Source organism: Magnolia sinica, chromosome 5 (assembly GCF_029962835.1).
Source record: "Magnolia sinica isolate HGM2019 chromosome 5, MsV1, whole genome shotgun sequence".
Taxonomy (NCBI): Eukaryota; Viridiplantae; Streptophyta; class Magnoliopsida; order Magnoliales; family Magnoliaceae; genus Magnolia; species Magnolia sinica.
In genome coordinates this window covers 59,061,911-59,083,630 of record NC_080577.1, presented here as the reverse complement: position 1 = coordinate 59,083,630, position 21,720 = coordinate 59,061,911, and the positions used below count along the sequence as shown (strand labels likewise).

Below are 21,720 nucleotides of genomic sequence, written 5' to 3'. Positions count from 1 at the left end.
AGAATATCTTTCAACAATAATCAGCCCTAAGAATCTGAAGAAAAATTCATAGGTCTTCTGTAAGAGCCTTCAGCTTCTGCTTCAAAGGCATGCTTGCGTGATGTGGAAGTAGAAGAGGTAAAACGAGTGTCTCCTTGTCATCCTGCAGAACTCTGCTAATACTGCAAGGCTCAGAGTTTGTCATTAAAGCAACATTAATATTCAATTTTGGCCATCCAACAGGTGGTTTCTTCCACCTAGGAGAAAACTCTGCTTCCATTGACTCGGAATTCACCAGTAACAACCAATCACAATACAAATCAGAGTGTGGTTACAAAAAGAGTTATGACGGCCGTGTTGTAACCATATATATGGGCCTCACTGTTATATGGTGGCCCACCTTGGAAAAAATGGGCCGTATCAGCTTGTTTGGGCATACACGGTATGATACAGCTGTATTGGCACCGATATGGACTATTAAAGCCATAAAAGCCCTCATTTTTTCTTCTCTCTTGTTGTTTCACTTTTTTTTCTTCATTTCAACCTTAAAGGAAGCTTAGAAATGTATTTTAGACTAAATATAGGCCTATTTTGCGAATCAAAACACAAGATTTGAGTGGGATTCGGCGAATCAAAGTGGAACGGAGCTTTTTGGGGAAATTTGGGAAAGGGGTAAACCAACACCTTTTTTCCCATTTTTGTTTTCTTCTTCTTCTTCTTCTTTTTTATTTTTTTATTTCAATGAAATGGGCCATAAGCTACGAAATCATGCTTGATTTCTGTTTGACTAGGACCTAATTGGTTGACTTTCAGTAGCTCAAGCTGAAAGACAACATTCTTATCAAAGAATGGTCCAAGACACCATTTAATAGATTTTAAAATACCCCAAAAAAAGAAGGATAGATTCTAGTGTTGTACATTTCCCCCCTGTTTTTCCAATATTATTTCAAGGCTTTTTGGGCTAAAAGATTTTCAGTCAATATGGATCCATATCGTCCTTTACGGGTCCAATTCACCACGTATCGTATTGTTTTTGGGTCTGGCCGATAAGCCCACCAATACCATTATTCAAAGACCTTGAGTCAGAGGCTGAGGCCCTTTGAAATTTGGGTCTAAGGGGAGCCTGTTTTATCATATTCCGCCTGATCATCTCTGTCACCTTAGAAATGGGTCCAGTGACATGGTTAGAAATTCAGTTGTTTTTCTGTTTCCAATTCCCCCAACAAAGAGTACAAGGCAATATACAACAAAGACAATGACCCTTTTCCTTGAAAGGACAGCAACCTCCCCCTCCCCCTAAAAAAAAATAATAATAATAATAAATCCTTCACATCCCTGAGAGCATTCTACTTAGTTTTACCTTCATTTTGATTTTACCAGCACTGCCTTTTGACTCTTGCAGGTTATTTGCTTTCGGAAAGTATCTGTTGAGGAGCAGATTAAAGATCTGTTGAGGAAGAAGAATTTTAAGGAAGCCATCCATTTGGTAGAGGAGCTTGAGTGTGAAGGTGAAATGACGAAGGAAATGCTTTCCTTTGTGCATGCTCAAGTGGGCTTTCTCTTACTTTTTGACTTGCATTTCGAGGATGCTGTAAATCATTTCTTGCAGTCAGAAACCATGCAGCCATCTGAAATCTTTCCATTTATAATGCGAGATCCAAACCGCTGGTCACAGCTGGTATTGCTGATTCCCTATGAAATTTTATATCATATGTTTTCTTCTGGCTTTTGTGATTTTGCAGCACATGTTTAAATGGTATGATTTTGACCAAATACAACTAGCTTGTACTAACCATGAGTAGGAATCATGCAAAACCTGCACGAAGAAGGTTGGTTTTCTTTTGGAATGCTAGTAACGGTGCAGTTTTCTGTTTGTAGTCAATTGGTCTTGAGTTTGTACTTTGTAATGCCCTGGCAGGATCCGTACATTTTCGTATCTGCACTTATATTTATTGTTTTCCCGACACGTTCAATATCTTCTCAATGTAATTGCAAAGAAGAAGTGTTTCCTGCAACATGGGTTGGTATGGTGGCTTGAGTTCAAGATGATTGTTCACGGAGTGAGGATTTTCCCTGACACTTTTTTAAAAAAAAAAATCTGTTTTGTTGATTCTACCCTTTCTCTTTTTATCATAAACTTCCAAAATGTTCACATATTTCAATACGTCCCTATCTTTAAATGTCTTATGTTCTCTATCACATAAGATTCCATGTGAAACCCTGCATTTTAAACATCGTTTTCAGACTTAGTGACTCGGACCAACTTGTTGACTCTCGAGCTGTGTTGTACCAGATGAGTCGAGGGCAACTCAGCTTAGTTACCCTCTATTTCCAATTATGACAAATAGAGCCTGTGATTCGGTAATCCAGACCATTGGTCTATTGTTCTACATCTTGGATGGAGCATGCTCTAAAAAGTTTCGAGCTTGGAACAATTCAGCGACCTACATTATTTCAGTTGAATGTGTACTGTTGTTCTTAACTTTCTAAGCATCTATGGCCACCAATCTGAAAATTATTTAGGAAGTGTTAGACCATGCCCTATATCTACGAAGTTCATTTACTAACTTACCTTTTTCAATCTTCTAACCATATGATGGAAGTGGAACCCTTGCTCTCCTAGTTTTTGCCATGGTCACATGTGCCATGTCTTCTTCACCCTTAGACATGGTAGCAGCAAAGCCTAGATGGTTTTCCTTAATTGCTGTAGGATTCTATTCTTGTTTCTTCCCTTCCACTAAAGTATGCAAGGCCTTGTGGCATGAGTGACTCTCCAAGTGTTGCGCAGCACAGTAGCTAGTCTATTCTGCTTTCAGGTACCAAGGAATGGGCGCACAGACAGCCTCCTTGTTGAGCATGTGGATTGCAAATTGATGAATGTGCATGCATGAGTGTCTTACAATGTTGGTGTTGATTTTGTACTTGCTTGTGTATGATTGCTGCATGCTTCTCAATTGTTTGTTTTGCCTACACTTACTGCATTTGTGTAATCTCCTTATTTAGTGTTAAAAAACAAGAATTGACTTGTGCATTCCAGGTCCCCAGGAATCGCTATTGGGGCTTGCATCCTCCTCCTGTACCTCTTGAAGATGTCGTGGATGATGGATTGATGGCGATCCAGAGAGCTATATTTCTTAGAAAAGCAGGTGTAGACACTGTAGCAGATGAAGATTTTCTTTTGAATCCACCAAGTAGAGCTGATTTGTTGGAGTCAGCGATTCAAAACATTATCAGGTTTTATATACTGTTTTATGGATGTATATAAACGACAGTGAAGCATAAGCTAACCTGTTGTAATTTGGCAATTTCAATTGCTTGCATGTTCATTTGTTGTTGTTCAGTATTAATTCAAAGGCTTGAAATTACTTGCAATATATATATACATTTTTTTTTCCAACAAATGTTCTGTTGGTGGGCTTCAGGTATCTACAAGTTTCCCGGGATAAAGATTTGAATTCTTCGGTGAAGGAGGGAGTTGATACTCTTCTAATGTACCTTTATAGAGCTCTGAATCATATAGATGAAATGGAGCAGCTGGCGTCCTCCCCAAACAGTTGTGTTGTGGTATGTCTGGTTGTACAGTTTCCTCAATTATTATTTTGGCTTGTTCCATCTTGAGGCAGTCATGATTTTGATTAGATGTACAATCAAAATTTAGTGAGTTACTAGCCTCAGGACCATGCACTATGTGTGTATGTTGGTAAGCAGCGGAATCCTAGTATTCCTATGTATTGCAAGGCAGAAAGTCCGCTGTCAGAAGGCTGCTTGAAGGATGACCCACCCTGCAACTTGCATGGGCCGTGCAGGAGGAGTTAGAAACTCTGTTAGATGACTCTGGGCATTTACGGACGCTTGCCTTCCTGTATGCAAGTAAAGGGATGAGCTCGAAGGCTCTTGCAATCTGGCGTATTTTGGCGAGAAATTATTCAGCTGGCTTATGGAAAGACCCAACTGCAGAAAGAGACTCTCGAGATAATTGTACAAGTTTAATCTCTGGCCAAATGATAGCTGCAATTGAAGCATCAAAGCTTCTGGAGGAGATATCTGATCAAGACATAGTTCTACAACATCTAGGATGGGTATGTAACATTACTCAACCAATTTGGTGATACTTTTAGATCATTGATGGTCTTAATATTTCCATGGATATATGAGCTAATCAGTTGGCAGTGGCTCTTTTCACTAGATTGCAGATATAGACCAAGAACTGGCAGTTAGAGTATTAACATCAGAGAAAAGGGCCAATCAGCTTTCACCAGGTAATTTTTCATGCCTGAAGAGAATTCAAGGCATCTGGTTTGGTTTTTCCTTTGCTCTCTTGTGCGAGCACGATAAATGCTTGCCTTTTCTTCAAAGAAAAGGAAAACAATACAACTAAACCAGGGTCTTTCAATTTGTTTTGTCTCTGGATCCTTCCTCTTGCATGTGGGATTCTGTAAAATCATCTGTAATTGATGATTGCTAATATATGACCCTCATTTCCCTTTCTCTATTACCCATTACAAATTCTTATCATCACCATCATCTTTATTTTGTACACTCTTACTTTCTTTCAGCCCGTAGATAACATCATCAGGTGGGGTTGTCCTTGAAGATGACACTTCCTTCTTTTATTTGAGCCTATATAGATAACATCATGATCATCATTATGCCACTGGTATCAGAGGCGTTATTAGAAATAGGCAAGGTGAAATTGGTCCTTTCTGGGCCAGTCAGAATTGGAGACTCCAATGAAGCAAAAATCAGGGACAAATTATAGAGATTGAAAATTTTAAGGAATTGTTATCCGGCCCTTTTACAGTGGAAGGGGATTCCCAAAGTCCCACTTCATGATTATTGCACAGAGCCTTTAAAACTGTCTTTGTAATTGAAATAAATGCTTCTCTTCCTTGTTGGATAACTTTTTCATTTGTACTCCTAGAGAAGTGAATGAGTTATCAGACACCACATCTTTGTATTGGCTCCTCTTATCCACCATCGTGATGGATATTGTGCCTTATTTTGCGAGGGAGGGAGGGAGGGAGGGATGGTGATGATGTAGCAAAGGACTTTCTGGATGTCTGTCAGTCATAATTTCATATTTGGGCATCTTGGTGTTTTTCATGCCTTGTACATAATCACCTTCATTTGCAGATACCATTGTTTTGGTTCACCATCTTGATTGCACAATACAGAATATTGGGCGTCGTGTACGATGAAAGAAAAATAAATTGCTGGAAGGGAGGGATGTTGATGATGTAGCAAAGGACTTTCTGGATATCCATCTTTGTATTAGCTCCTCTTATCCACCATCGTGATGGATATTGTGCCTTATTTTGAGAGGGAGGGAGGGAGGGAGGGAGGGATGGTGATGATGTAGCAAAGGACTTTCTGGATATTAGTCATAATTTCATATTTGGGCATCTTGGTGTTTTTCTTGCCTTGTACATAATCACCTTCATTTGCAGATACCATTGTTTTTGGTTCACCATCTTGATTGCACAATCTGCAATATTGGGCGTTGTGTACAATGAAAGAAAAATAAATCGCTGGACATCTGTGTATAAACGTCATGAGTTTCTTGTACAAATAAGGTTGCAATTTGGCTTGATTATTGGTCTGTTCTAATAGAGTTGTTATGCTTCTTACTGCAGAAGAAGTACTTGCTGCAATTGACTCAAAAAAGGTTGAGATTCACCAAAGGTATTGAATGTCCTTACTGTGAGTGCTGCTTTGTGTTGGTATGGGAACAGAGCATTCTTTCATATATAATTGTCATTAAATAGAATTGGACATTTGCAACTTTTAGTAAATTATTATTTTCATTACAGCATCAAATAGTTACTTATGCTGTTGCCATTGTTCAGTAACTACTTGTATTTAGTATCTACCTTCTCTTAGCCTATTGAGTCAGTGTTTTCCAACTCAATTGACAACCAAAAAAAAAAAAAAAGGGTAGAAGAGAAAAATCTTAAATCAACTGAACTCATTGGTTAAGTAGGGTAAATCCTATTTTTCAAAATCTACTAAGACTTCACACTCAAAAATATCAATCTTCTACTTGGAAAAACCTGATCAAATACTCCAGATATCAGATTACAGCATAAGCCGTTTAAGCTTTGAAAACCTTCTTCTTCTTCTTTTTTCTGAGAGAACTGAAAATTTATTAAAAACCCACCCGAGGGTGGGGAAATGAATGCTAATCTTTGAAAACTCATGCTATAGTAAACTGAGTTTTGAGTCGACTCAGATCTGCTCCCATATGAAGTCCATGTCGAGTTTGTAGTTTGTAACCCTTGCTCTTGATTGTTTGGTCTCTTGCACATATGGTCTTTGTTTGAGCTTCAACGTGTCTCAGCCTACAATGAAATGCATAACATGCAGAGGGTCTTCTTTACTAAGGCGTTTCAGCTGCATGTGTTAAAAACCTCTACAAGATGCTGTGACTCATACTGCTTAGGATGTTTTAGCAAGTTGGAATGCTGCAAAGTAATTACATATTTGCCAGAGAAGTGCAGACATTAATGTACTAGTATGACTATCAATTGTAGTTTGCAGCTCATGTCTATAAAGCAAGTTATTCTGTAACAGTAACAGTGGCCATAATGGTCGCCACCATTACCTTTATGATAGGGGTCGTAACAGCTGTTACAGCCTCTGTAATGGCTGTTATGGTCCCCTTTTTTTTTTTAATTGAAAAAAAATCCGAAAAACCTGTATCCACCCCATAACGTTGAAAAAAAAGTCTAAAAAACCTATATCTTCCTCATAATAGACCATTATAGGGTTTTATGGCCTTTATAGGGGATGTAACAGGCCGTTAACAGCGGCTATGGGTCATTTTCTTCCATAACAGTTGTTACGGCCGTTACGACCCCGTAACGTGTAACAGTTGCCACTGTTACCTTTACGTAACGACCTTTACAGCACAACATGCTATAAAGTGACATTGTACTGCACAAAAGAAAATACCAAACCATTCAAATTGCCATAATCATCATTTGCTCATGACACAATGAGCTCTATTAGAAAAATAATTACATTAGTTGAAGGGAAGTTTTAAGAGAGACTAATATCTGGTTGACTATATTTCACGAGAGCAGAAGTATTTAATTGTTGTGACCATCTTCTTGTTAGGAAATTCTCATGTGTTTGATTGGTACAACTACCTTTAATCTGTCAATGCATGCGTATGCACTCACATGCACATGGGTGCATCATGCTACATGCACGGGAACCATGTGTTTAAGCAACATACATATGAGGATCCACTATCTTCTGCATCGTTCATTTCTGTTGTGACACTTGCTGGCTCGTAAAATATGGTATCAGGAGCCTCGTAAACATTTGTATTTGGGCTTCTTTTTTAATAAAATCTTATCACCTTTCAACAAAAAAAGAAGAAGGTTGATAACTTGAATGAACAAAACACTTATGCCTCCCTTAACGCTGCATCTGTTCTCCAATCTCCCCAAGCTTCTACTTTACATCCATTCCATGTTATTTTCTATTAGTTTTATCCATTTGGCGACTTGGTGTCAAATGCTGGACGTTTTCACAATAAATTTCCATGCCTCATAGCTTTCACAGAAAACTTAGTGTATCCTTCTCATGCTTTTTCATAAATGATCGTAACTCCCTACTTTATGCTTTTGCTTATGGTACTGGAGATGGTTCTTTCTCGTTGCTCTGTGTTTTTTTTGTTTTTTTTTTTTTTACTTCTTAGATTCTGAATTCTCTTTTTTTCTTGTGTAGATATTTGCAATGGTTGATTGATGACCAAGACTCCGATGACATTCGGTTTCATACGTTATATGCTCTTTCCCTTGCCAAATCAGCAATTGATGCTGTTGAGATGGAATCATTGTCTCAGAATCCCAATGCTCTCAAATTAGCTGAGGCAAATATTTCTGATTTTGAAAGCCGAATCATCTCTAGAAATCCAGTCAGGGAGAGATTGCAGTTATTTTTACAATCTTCAGACTTGTATGATCCAGAGGAAGTTCTTTACTTGATTGAAGGATCGGAATTGTGGTTGGAAAAGGTTTGTGAATCCTTTTTCTCTTCTTATTTTCAGTTCTGCTTAGTTTGACATCTAAATCACATGTGACTTGAAAATGGATCATCATCATCATCTAAGCCTTATCTCAACCAATTAGGGTCGACTATATGAATCCTTTTTCGCCATTCCACCCTATCAAGGCCCATAACTTCAGTTAGGCCATAGGTTATCAAGTCTTTTCCTACTACCTTTCACCCATATCCTTTTGGGCCTAACCTTTGCCTTTTTAGAGCCTTCAACTTATACCCACTCACTCCTTTTAAGCGGTGCAGTTCTTGGTCTCTATTGCACATGGGCAAACCATCGAAGTTTATTTCCCCCCATCTTATTACCTATTGGTGCTACTCCTAAGTTCCCTTGAATGCATTCTCTTGCTACTCATCTATCTCGATATCCTCATTTCAGCTACACATCCTATGAACATGTTGTTCCTTGTCTTGCTCAACATGTTGTTCCTTAACTGTTCATTTCAGCACGGCTGGTCTTATTAGCCATCCTATAAAATTTCCCTTTCAGTTTGAGTGATATACAGCGATCACATAAACCTCTAGAGGCACATCTCCATTTCTTCAAACCTGCTTGAATTCTATGGGCAACATCCTTCTTAGGCTCTCCACTCTCATGAATGATTGACGCAAGATACGGAGAGTGGTCATTTTGGGAAACTTCTTGGTCAGCAATCTTAATTAATTCCTCATTCCCACTCAATATGCAATTGACTTAACTCGTTGGTTGTAATGAACTTGTTGATTGTAGTCAACCGATGGATAGAATATTAGGTAGCACTTGATTGTAATTAACCATGTAATAGTCTTATTACATTGCGCATGTGGGAGTTTTATGGTCTTGTTGCTGGTCCCCGGCCCAGATAGAGAGTTGCATCTTGTTGACAGCTGGCATCAAACTTATGCCATAATTTCCAACATGAATCCGAACTTGAAAATGTATATGAAATTATATTCTGCACGGAAGTTCCTAAGCCACACAGTTCAGAGTGTCATTTGATACAGATTCATTAAAGTACATATAAATTTCATTTTTACATGTAGTCAATGGTGTACCTGTTGTCTTATGGTGTATTATTGTGACTTTAACTCAAGACACCAGCACACATGTTGGTGTTCAATGGGGACATGTGCATCAGGGTGCAGACATGAGTTGCTAGAATGGAAACCTTGAAAATCCCAATATGCCACAAGGCTCTATGATTATCTGATGATGTCAATAGGTTTAATTTTACATAGACATTAGTTCATAAAACATATAGAAAGAAGTTTCTAGATAAATTGAAGTACATATTTAGTTGTATACCAAAAGAAAAAGGAAAAAAAAGTTTTTCCTTCCTCACAATGGTGCTGAATCGTTGTACTTCTCCAAAAAAAAAAAGTGTGTAAAAAGGGGAAAAAACACCAGTGCTGCGTCATCTTTTGTGCACAGTCTACAAAACATTTTTTGTTTGACCGGGACTTTCTTGCCATTTAATGGAAGTTCATCTTCCTTGCATAAATGGACATACCTGACACCATCGACATCTTGCCCCTCTTCCTTTATTATTATTATTTTTTTATCTCATCAGTTTCAAGTTCAATCCATGCTCCATGTATTAAAGCTAAAATCCTGCCAGAAGTGACAAGATTTTCTGTCCTGTAGCTACAAAGCCTTTTTCTCATTTTCAAGTTCAATACATAATCCACTTATTAAAGCTAAAATCCCGCCTTAAGTGACAAGATTTTCTGGTTACTGCATTCATGTTATTGGTGTGTGTTCAGTTATTCTGCAGCAATGGATCCTGTAGCTACCTTTCGAAAAAAAAGAAGAAGAAGAAAAGGATCCTGTAGCTACAAACCTTTTTCTTAAATTCATTGTGTTGTTACCTATCATCATTCATTTCCCTCTCTGGGATTTATAATGTCGTTGTCTCCTTTGCTTTCTATGACAGGCAATCCTGTACAGGAAGCTGGGACAAGAAACATCGGTGCTCCAGATTTTAGCCTTGTAAGTTTCAATTAAACTATAAAAATAGGAAACCGTACCTGCTATCTAAAAAATGTTCCCAAGTTTTTAAATTTGGAATCGACTCGGTGCGTTTTTATATCTCCTCTTTTCTGTGGGCTTGAAGGAAGCTGGAGGACAGTGATGCAGCAGAGCAATACTGTGTAGAGATTGGTAGACAAGATGCATATATGCAGTAAGTTTCTTCTCATTTTCCTGTTTGTGAAGTTCTTTTGTGACTCCCATAGATTTGGATTCCATTTAGTATAATTGTTGATCTGGTTAATACCTCAGGTTGCTTGATATGTATTTGGATCCACAAGATGGGAAGGAGCCCATGTTTAAGGCTGCAGTTCGCCTGCTTCACAAACACGGAGAATCTTTGGATCCTCTTCAAGTGCTAGAGGTATCATTCGCCGTTTTCTGCTACCACAAGAGAAATATGCATGCACACGCATGAAAAGACAAGTTTGCCTCCATGAACAAGCAAATCATGCACATGGAATCAGGAATGGACATGTTTTCTGATAACCCAATGAGGCCAATTACTGCATCCTATGTGTAGGATAAATCTGGGAACCAAATTCCTTTGTTATAACCTGTGTAGTTGGACCTGATTGTAAGAGATTATTTATGTCCAGAAGCACATGGAAAAGTTTGCAACCTATGGTGTCACACATGTTGTATACAAATACTGCATCTCACCTATAGCTATTGTTAAGGGAGAACTTTCTCTTCTTTGTATATTTGGACACTCAGGCCCGATATTAAGAGATTCTGTTGTCAAAAATAGCTAAAAAGTCTATTGATTGTATCCTACACGGAGCTGCTAATACTTCATTCCACATGTAACAGAAATCAGAAAACTAGTTCCTTCCATATGTAAAATCTGGACACTTTGGCCTTTTTTTTTTTTTTTTCTGGAGATTTGTAAACAAATAAGAAGTAACACAACTAACTTGTGTCCATGTGGTTAGGTGGGGATGCGAGATTATTTTTAAAAGAGCTGAATCAACATTTTGTTGTTATAGTTATGGTTTCAATTTCACAATTTATTGCTAATAAATTCTAATTTTGATTTTGCAGACGTTGTCCCCTGATATGCCTCTACAACTTGCCTCAGATACGTTGTTAAGAATGTTAAGAGCTCGTGTGCATCATCATCGCCACGGACAGGTAAATTTTGAAGAATCATCATCGTTATCATCATCATGATCACCATCTAAGATTTATTCCAACTAATTGGAGTCAGCTACATGAATCCTATTCAGCCATTCCACTCAGTTAAATCATAGGTCATCAAATATTTTCTACCTCCGCCCACATCCTTTTGGATAAACAATGAGTTGATCTATCATGTTTTAGCAGGATATCCTTAACCTGTTTAAGAGTGGTTGTGCTAAAGCTTCATTTGATTCTTTTATACCACTAGGGCCCAAGAAAGCTAACTCTACAAAGCCATTTTCATTCCTAATGACTTATACTATCTGACCTGCTGACCTGGGGTTGCAATAGTTAGACATTGAGCAATATTTATGTCGGTGCCATGCTCATATAATTTGTGTTGCCCATGTGCCTTTGATTAGAGGTGATTTCACGAGTGAACTTATATGATTTTGTCTGTTTCATTTGAACTAAAGGCTAGTATCTGTAGACACCCCACCTAAAATGAGGATAAGCCACTCTTTGAGCTTCAGCTTGACTTCAATAAATTATCTCCTACTGACTTAGAAATCATTGAAAATCCAAACGGATCGAACGGGAAGCATACTCAGCACGTTCTGGGGACAACCAATGGACCTTATCGGCTAGTGCCAAATCCAGTAATGATTCGGTCACGACTGTGCATCCGAACTTCAGAACCCCGAGAACTCTTTATACGTAGCAACTGATGTGTGAAAAAAAAAAGGATAAAATAAACTCTCTCTACCCAAAGATCACTCTCTGTATTACTGAGTCTTCTCAAATAATGTTGTGTAGAGGCGTGAAAGGTCACATCTTCAAGATTGAGGAAAGTACGGTTATTGAAAGCAAATTTTGACTAATCAAGATAATTTATGAGTCATTGGAAAAGTGGTCAAATGATCTTCCTAACGAACTTAAGTTTCCTCCAATCCGGTTTATGATGAGAAAGATCGGTCCGTTTACCAAAACCACGCATTGCTGAGCCGCCAAAGCCGTAAAAACTCTAGCTGCACTCTAGACTAGTCAAACGGGATCCAAAGTGATTTCATTTCCATTGAAAAGCTTATCAGGCGACATTTCCAATGAGCCTAAGATCATCAAAATCGGACAATCGGTCAAATTGCAGACAATTGATTTCATATACCGAACGGTCGTACTTTCGACAGGTCAAAAGAGATCCGATTGAAGTGAATCTAGTGTTGTTAGGAAGCTTATCGGATTATTTTTCCAACGAGATTAAGATTACCGAGAACGGACGGACAACGAACAAGATATAAGCATTTAAACAGTTTGTAGAAAAGACAAAACTTAATCATGACATTTCATATATATGTGTGTGTGTGTGTGGGAAAAGGTTCTATATGGTTGAGTTCATGGGAACTTCCCATGAGGTTGAGCTATGTGGGCCCCACCATGATGCATGTCGAACATCTACCCCATCAGTCAGATGCACCATTCCATGGTGGGCCTAGGGCTTAAAAATCAAGTCAATACTTGACTTGTGTGGTCCACACCACATACAAAAGTTGAGAGGGGTTACCCTCCATTAAAACATTCATAATCATTTGTTGGGCCCACTGAGATGTGGTTCACAAATCCAGCCCATCCATTATGTATGTCCCACTTGCATGAGGGGTCAGACCAAGTTTCAAACGCATCCAAATTTCAGGTGGGCCCCACAAAGTGCTTTTATATGTTTTAAGGATGTCTTTACATGATTTTAGATGGTATGGCCCACCTGAGTTCCGTATATGGCTGATTTTTGGGATATCCCATATTTTAAAAGGGACCCATCAGATGCATGGTGTTGATGTTTGACATACATCATGGTGGGGCCCACACAGCTCGACTTCATGGGAAGCTCCCATGACTTCAACCACATAGAACCTTTTCCATATATATATAGGGAAAGGTACTATGCGCTCGACCTCACAATAAGCTCCCGTGAGGTCGAGCTGTGTGGGCCCCACCGTGCATTTGATGGTCCCCTCTAAATTATGGGATATCCCAAAAATCAGCCGTATACGGAACTCAAGTGGGCCGTACCATCTAAAATCATGTGAAGACATGCCAAAAACATATAAAAGCACTTGGTAGGGCCCACCTGAGTTTTGAATGCTGCTGAAACTTGGCTGAACCCTCATCCAAGTTGGACACACATAATGGATAGGCTGGATTTGCAAACCACATCTCGATGGGCCCAAAAAATGATTATGAATGTTTTAATGGTGCACGGCCCCTCCCCACTTCTGTATGTGGTGTGGCCCACACAAGCCACGGATTGACTTGATTTTTGAGACCTAGGCCCACGATGGAATGGTGCATCTAACTGATGGGGTAGATGTTCGAAACGCATCACGGTGGGGCCCACACGGCTCGACCTTATGGGACGGTTCATCAGCTCAACGGCAAAGAACCAGCTTTTCCTATATATATATATATATATATATATATATATATATATATATATATATATATATATATATATATATATATCGTACGTATGATATAAAGTAAATATTTTAATATATAATATATAAAAATTAAAGGTAATGATGACTTTTTTATATATTTATTTATAAAAGTAATGATTACTTTTTATTTTATATATGTGAAATGTCATTATTAGTTTTTATATTTTTCTACACAATGTTTAAATGCTTGTATATCATTCGTTGTCCATTCATTTTCGGTAATCTTAATCTCTTTGGAAAGATAATCCAATAAGCTTTCTAACTAGACTAGAATCACTTCGATTGAACCCCGTTTGACCTGTCGAAAGTATGACTGTTTAGTATATGAAATCAGTTGTATGCAATTTGACCAATTGTCCATTTTCGACGATTTTAGGCTTATTGGAAATATCACCTAATAAGCTTTTCAATGGAACTAAAATCACTTTAAACGGATCCCGTTTGACTAGTATAAAGTGCAATCGGAGCTTTGATGGCCTTGGCCGCTTGGCAATGCGTGGTTTTGTTAAACGGACGGTCTTCCTCATAATAAACCGGATTGGTGAAAACTTAAGTTCATTAGGAAGATCATTTGATTACCTTTCTAATGAACCATAAATCATAGTGATCGGTCAAAATTTGCTTTCAATAACATTGGCTACTTTGTGTACGAGAACGACCATACTTTCCACAATCTTAAAGATGTGACCTTTCACGCCTCAACACAACATTATCTGGGAAGACTAAGTAGTACAGAGAATGATCCAAGGGTAGAGAGAGTTCATTTTATCCTCTCTTTTTTTTTCTTTTTTTTCTTTTTTTGCACATCCATTGCTATGTACAGAGAATTTCCGAGGTTCTGGAGTTCGGATGCACGGCCGTGATCGAATCGTTACTAGATTTGGCACTAGCCGATCAAGTCCCTTGGTTGTCTCTGGGATGTTCCGAGTATGCTTCCTGTTTAACCTGTTTGGATTTTCAATGATTTCAAAGTCAAGAGGAGATAATTTATTGAAGTCAAATCGAAGCTCAAAGATTGGCTTATCCTCGTGTCTACAGTATCATATGACAATTCCTTTCAGTGAAGTGGACTAGTTTGAGCCCATGTACCCAAATACGTCAAAATAGGCAATCTATGGTTATCCATACTGTAATATGTTCAATACTTCAATTTCGTGTAAATATTTACATATGTTGTTTCTATCTCATATCCATGCTCTATCTCCGATCATAGGGTTGAGCAAGGTTTTTGTAGATGATCAAGTTTGCTTTATCCATCTCTTTGATTTCTCTGACTATAGATGATTTCTTAGAGTGAACTTTTATGATTTTCTTTCCTTCTTTCGAACCACTATAATAGTGTTACATAGCATTTTCTTAGTGTAGCAATTTTTAGGTGTAAACTATTCTTCAAGTAGTACTTACATAGATCACATTGATAAGCTTTGCCCCTTGTCTTTTCAAGATGAATCCTTGAAGTGATCTTTCATGCGCTATTTACTTTTAACCTCTTTAGCCAGAAGAGCTGTGTCAGCCAGTAAACCATTTTTTTTTCTCTTAGCTGCGGGAAGTTGCATAACTTCTTCATCCGTGTAGTAGATGTTGGAAATGCACCACTTCTCCAATTCCTTCATATTCTTTATGCATTGTAAATAATTTTGATGTTTGTATTTCTAAATGCTTACCACATGAATGTTGAATGGGCACCTCAATCTTCTTTGCTTTGGTAGATTGTGCATAATATCTCGCGTGCGATAAATGTAGAAGCGAATTTAGCGAGATTAGAGGAGAGATCGAGGAATGTGCAGATCAATGATGAGAGCCTCTGTGATTCTTGCCATGCCCGCCTCGGTACCAAACTGTTCGCCATGTATCCGGATGATTCCGTTGTCTGTTACAAGGTTCGTAACATTTCATCTCATATAAAAAATAAGCAGCCATTAGATTAAAAATAAAATAAAAAATATCATCCTCCTTGGATGAGATGGATGTCTTCCGAGGATAACCATATCATCGATATGCAAACTGCATTTTTTAGAAGGGACTTTTATATATCACTACCTTCATTATTGGCATTATTGGGTATTTGCATTCAAGTACCTAACTAAATTGACTTTTTATTATGCTATTTATTAAGAGGCCCAAAGGCAGCAAAAAAAAAAAAACTAACTAAATTGACTTTGCGATAACATACCTTGCTAATTCAAGTTTTTTTTTAATTGTATCCCAGTACCCTCTGTTAAAGATCTCCAATGCCTGTTAGTTTGTCTGTTTTTAGTAAATGATGAACATACCCTTTAAGTGGCTTGGCTTAGCTTGGCTTGGCCTGACAGTTGATCTCCTTGGCTCATCACTATCAGTGTAAGAAACGAGAGAACTTATGCCAGACCATTGTGGCCCATCTTTGTTGAGGGACCCCATAGTTGCATTCAAGGCTTGACCTATGATTTTGCATGATATACACCGATTTTCATTTCAGACAAGTGGGGCCCATTGTTCGTTCATGCAGACCAGTTGATTTTTGTGCTTCACTGTGGATGGATGGTTTTGCGTTTGCATCTGATAAGAAGAGATACAATAACGGTACACATTCACCTGCTGGGATTCCCCAATGTGGGAGGACTTGTTGGGCATCGTCCATCTACAGCTAGACCCAACAGACCAATGATTAGGATTGCTTGATCAACGCGATTTAGAGATATGCCCTATTCACAATGTTTCCCATAATTTGGATTGTCCGTATGACTGTGTCCTATTTGTGAGGAGGATCGCCAATCCAACTACCTATAATTGAGTGGTCCAAAGTCACTCCAAACCACTAGTATATAGTAATGAAAAAAGATAAGCCAAGCACATGAACAAGTGATATGGACATGTATACAATTACAATCCAGTCTAGATTATTTGTGTTTGCATTTGGATGAGCATTCGATACAGGTGGCCTGCAATCCGGTTTGTTCATTTACTGGCTCCACCATGGATGGGCAGAAGTTGCAAAGAGTTGGAACCATGGCCATCCAACAACCGGCATGTGAATGGAAGGTAAAGAAGGAAAAAAAAAAAAAGAAGCCAATGGCCCATATGCAATAGACAAAGTCCAACTGGATGACTGTAATTGTTCAATGAGTGCATTTTTGGGTCCATCAGTCATCTATGGTGGAGCACACAAGATGAATGGTCTGTATCACTGGGAGTTGGGCACTCCTGTATGGATCATGCTTAATACGCTGGAATGGAAAAGTTGTGCATATGGCATACATCAACTCAAGTTGAACCAACTGGATTGTGGAATCCACCAAGTCTCGGATCCAAAATCATATTTGTTAAAAATCATAGCCTCTGATTCATGAACACTTCCATGTTCAAATAGAACCATTGTATATTTTCATTTTAAACTGTCGGATAATGTCCACCAATCTGATAGATAATAAAAAAGAAGCATAACTTTTTGTTCATGATACAACTAAACTGGAACCCATAATTTGGACAGTTTAGTTGAATATTTGTATGCCACATGTACAATTTCTGAGTATGTTCTAAATGCCTGTGCATCATCCCATCATGGTGTACCACTGTGCCAGAGTATCAAAGTTCTGCTAAGAATGTGTACGTTGATAGGGCACCATCTACATGCTTATAGATGTGCTATCATGGATAACATGCGCCCTATCAAAGTGGATCTATGTAGATGTTCTCATTCAAGTGAAGATCCAGTACACCCAGCAGGTGGGCCACTGTTTTAGAAACAGTTGGTTGGGTGAGAATTTCAGCCAGTGTTTTTGTTTTTGTTTTTTTTTTCTTTCCAATTTCCTTAAAAAATTGTGTGCACCTAACTATTCAACAAAACTGATTCTTGGGCTAAGCATTTACGTGGTGGTAACCTCCGGTGAATGGATTGGATCTCATACCCATGTTTCCACGATGGCACGTGTGCTGTAAAATAGCTTCCTTCTACAGGCATGTGGACTAAAAAAATGACCATGACTAAGGCTTTGACACTCTAGCAGAATGTGTTGGTCATAGTACAAAGGAAAATGATACAAGTCGCAATATATGGCTCAAATTCTACCGTTCAAGTAGGGGGACCCACTTCAGAACATCATCCTCATCTAATTCTTGGCCCTACTAATTGGGATTGCTGCATAATTCTTTTCTGCCATTCTACTCTATGAAGGCCCATAACTTTAGTTAAACCTTACGTCATCGTCTTTTCAGCCTACCTCAATGAATGTCCTTTTGGGCCTTTCCCTTGCCCTTTTAGAGCCTTCGAGTTGTACCAATTCACTACTTCTAACTGGCATAGTTTGGTCTCCATTGCACATGATAAAACCATCCAAGTGTACTTTCCCTCTTCTTATTACTTATTGGTGCTACTCTTAGATTCTCTCAAATGCATTAATTTCTAATTCTATACTTTCTTGCTTTGCCACTCATCCATCTCAAACACCTTCATTTCAGCTGCACATCTTGTGAGCACACCAACATTTTGTCCCATAAGGCATGGTTGGTCTTATAACTATCCTATAAAATTTCCCTTTCAGTTTGAGTGGTACACGACAATTGCATAAAACTCCAGAGACCATGGCGTGCCGTAAAGGCCGCTACTTTAAGGTAACAATGGCAACCATTACATGTTATGGGGTTGTAACGGCCGTAATGGACATTATGGGAAAAAAATGACCCGTAACCGCCATTAATGGCTCCTTATGCCCCATGTAAAGGCCATAACAACCCTGTAATGGTCCATTAAGGGGCAGAAACAGGTTCTTCAAACATATTTTATTTTCAATGTTACAAGGCAGATACAAGTTTTTTGGTTTTTTCAATAAAAAAGGAGACTGTCACGGCCGTTACAGGGGCCGTAACAACCGTTGCAACTCATATCGTAAAGGTAACGGCCACTGTTACCGTATGAAATACCTTGCTAGAGACACATCTCCATTTCATTCACCCTGCTTAAATTTTATGGGCAATATCATTTTCTTATATTTCTCCATCAATTGTCCAAGTAGGAAAATAGCTTCAGTGGTAAACCTCTCTGGCACGAAATGACGCAGATTTTTTTTATACAATCATCTCATGTGTCAGTCTTTGCTCAATCACTCTTTTCCCAAAGTAGGAAAATAGCTTTAGTGGTAGACCGCTCTAGTGCGAAACGAAGCTGATTTTTTGATGCAATTGTCTCATGTGTTAGTCTCTGCTCAATCACTTTTTCCCCCCAAAGTTTCATCGTATGGCTCATAAGTTTAATCCCTTGATAGTTAGTGCAATTTTGTACATCTTCTTTGTTCTTATAATTAAAAAAGGTACCACTGTACTTCTCCATTCATCCAGCATTTTCTTCAATTTTACAATCTTTTTGAACAACTTTGTCAATCAAAATAACCCGGTATCTCCCATACACTTGTAAACCTCTTTCTTGTTTTCATCTTTATAAAAGCTTCTTTCACTTCAGATATCCCAATCCCTACAAAAGCATCTATCGACTCCTATGACATTTGAGTTTCTGGTTCCTTATATCCATATGCTCTTAGAGTGGGACCCACTTCAGATGGTTTATAAAAAGAACAGCCGTTCCTGGAAGGATGCTATGACTAGTTGATTAATTATTTAATGGATGGTCAGCCCTGAAGCCATTTTATGCAGCAGTTTTTTTTTTTTTTTTTTTCCTTCACTAAAATACAATCACATATACTAATGGACTTTAGAGAAATCTAATGGAAGGTACTGGGAAGAGCTAGTGAGGTACCTTATCGCCAAGTTGGTTTAATTAGGTACCAGAATGCAAAAACCCAATCACAAAGGTACTAATGTAAAAAATTCTCATTTAAGAAACTTATTGGTAGAATCAGACCTTGGTTGAGTCAACATGGTTGCTTCATGCTGCAGCCCATTTCCCTTTGTTTTTTTAAACAGAATGAACAAGTTTTCCTTAAACTTGCTTGAATTGAACCTGGAAATGAGGACCGATTTCAAGTTGAGACATTTTTCTTTTTCTTTTGTATATCATTAGTAGATTAAGGATTACTCCAAGGCTGCTCACAATGCAAATGAAAACAAAAGAAGGAAAAAAAAAAAACATAAAGAAATAGTTTTCCTGTCCTTGTCAAATCTATGTTTCTTGCTTATACAGTGTAGATATGCAAATATATTTGTGCACAATGCATACATTATAGGCAGATAATGTGCACATGCATCACAAATAAACAGACGCCAACAATTTTTTTTTTGTTTGAAATATGATGATTTTGTTGAAGGCAAAAGCCAAAAGGAAATAGAAAAACAAAATAGAATAAAGAAAAGAAAAAGAAAAAAAAAAGAAAAAGAAAAAGAAAAAAACTAAAACTCGAACTATTCAAACACAAGGAAAAGGAAATGAAGGAAAAAACCTAGGACTACTAAAGAAGATACAAGGGGCGCGGCCCCATCAACCCCGCCCAAGGAGGAAACCAGGGAGTCCACTCCTTTACAAACGAAATCACCTGACTACCCCCTTACTAGGAACCCTTAAGATTACAAAAGCAGCGATAGAAAACAAAGAATACATTCTGATTAACATGTGTGCACACACCACGGATGTACATCCACCTGAATGTGGGACTTATAACCAGTGGGATGCTTGCACGCATATGGGGGATCTTCGATTGATTCTTAAAAATTCAATGGATCGTCTTGAAACTCAAGTGTATTTGACTCAAGAGCTTTGCTAAGCCCAAACGGTGTGCAATAAAGCTCATATACACACCACACGTGGAACAATAGATCCGAGATCCAATCCACCCATCAGAATAGAGAGGCAAATGTATGCATTCCAACAAAGAAATACCTAGATACATTATCATAAGATAGAAAACAAATGAATAGATTCAGATTGACATGTCTATACACCATGGATGCGCATCCACATGCATATAGAACTTACAACTAGTGTGGTGCTTGCTAGTATGTGAGAGTCCTCTATGCCCATAATCTTTGATTGATTTTTAAAAACTCGAATGATCTTGAAACTCGGTGTATTTAACTCAAGAGCTTTGTTTAAGCCCACATGTGTGTGCAATAAAGCTCATGTACATGCCACACATGTGCCAGCATGGAGTGATAGATCTGAGATCCAACCCAACCATAGAACAGCAGCACGATATCAATGCCCTAGCCCAAGAATCAGGTTGTTCCAATGGTCATGTGGGCCACAGTTTCCAAAAAAATAAAAATGCACCGATCTGATAAAACTTGCCTGAAGTTTTCTAACCTATTCACTTGTTTCCAATATTGGTGCCCACACATTCAGTGGAACACATTTATTTTTGGAAAACTGTGGAAGGTCAGACCAACCTGATGGATGGATTGGATCTTGCGCCTATGCACCATGCTGGCACACATATGACGTGTACATGAGCTTTATTGTGCATATGCACTTAGCATTGCTCTTAACTCAATGAGTTGAACATGGAATTAAAAAGACCCATTTCCAAGATGAGCTATATGCTTGAGCATTCTCCACAATTCTTCCAACTTGAAGGCAGCTTGCCTAAGGCAATCTTTTCCTTTTTCAGTGTTTCCGTCGCCTAGGCGAGTCGACATCTGTCAGTGGACGTGATTTCAAGAGAGATATCATATTCAAGCCAGGTTGGCTCGTCAACAGACAAACTTGAGTCATTTATGTAAGATTATTTCATATTGAGGTACCTCCGGTGGGATTTCGTCTTGACGTTGGGATGCCTGAAATCCTTGTGAGAAGAAACAACCAACGCCACCCCCTGGAAAGGTAACGTCAGCATTTGGGTTGAGGTCCTTTATTTATTTATTATTATTATTATTTTAATATATAAATGTAAAAGCTCTAAAAAGCATTTGTACATCCCGTGGGTGTCGTTTATACTTCAGTAGAATTGTGGAAGGGATAGTCCTCGGCTCTGTAGAATATGCAAGTTCAGATTGGCATTTCAGGTTTACGAATGCTGTAGAATTATTTCAATGAGTAGATGATCTTCTTGCATTGAGAATAATGTGATTTTTGGCAATCAAATGATGATGTCGAATGTATATGTGACATTATACTTGTTTTTGGCA

The 21,720-nt window shown here is 38.3% G+C and overlaps 1 protein-coding gene across 2 annotated transcripts in view; it reads left to right on the top strand.

Annotated features, from left to right (window-relative positions):
- The window catches only part of LOC131246069 (vacuolar sorting protein 3), a 28,938-nt gene extending 7,218 nt beyond the window's left edge, over window positions 1-21,720 (top strand). The window contains exons 2-14 of one of the 2 annotated variants that reach the window (XM_058245930.1): window positions 1,382-1,657; window positions 3,017-3,213; window positions 3,402-3,543; window positions 3,786-4,058; window positions 4,166-4,238; window positions 5,613-5,661; window positions 7,714-8,002; window positions 9,960-10,015; window positions 10,140-10,208; window positions 10,307-10,418; window positions 11,099-11,188; window positions 15,381-15,551; window positions 21,204-21,720. In XM_058245930.1, the coding sequence (XP_058101913.1) occupies window positions 1,382-1,657; window positions 3,017-3,213; window positions 3,402-3,543; window positions 3,786-4,058; window positions 4,166-4,238; window positions 5,613-5,661; window positions 7,714-8,002; window positions 9,960-10,015; window positions 10,140-10,208; window positions 10,307-10,418; window positions 11,099-11,188; window positions 15,381-15,551; window positions 21,204-21,302 (1,896 nt within the window). In that variant the 3' untranslated portion in view covers window positions 21,303-21,720. The remainder of the gene's footprint in view (window positions 1-1,381; window positions 1,658-3,016; window positions 3,214-3,401; window positions 3,544-3,785; window positions 4,059-4,165; window positions 4,239-5,612; window positions 5,662-7,713; window positions 8,003-9,959; window positions 10,016-10,139; window positions 10,209-10,306; window positions 10,419-11,098; window positions 11,189-15,380; window positions 15,552-21,203) is intronic. The other variant, XM_058245932.1, reaches the window with a different exon arrangement.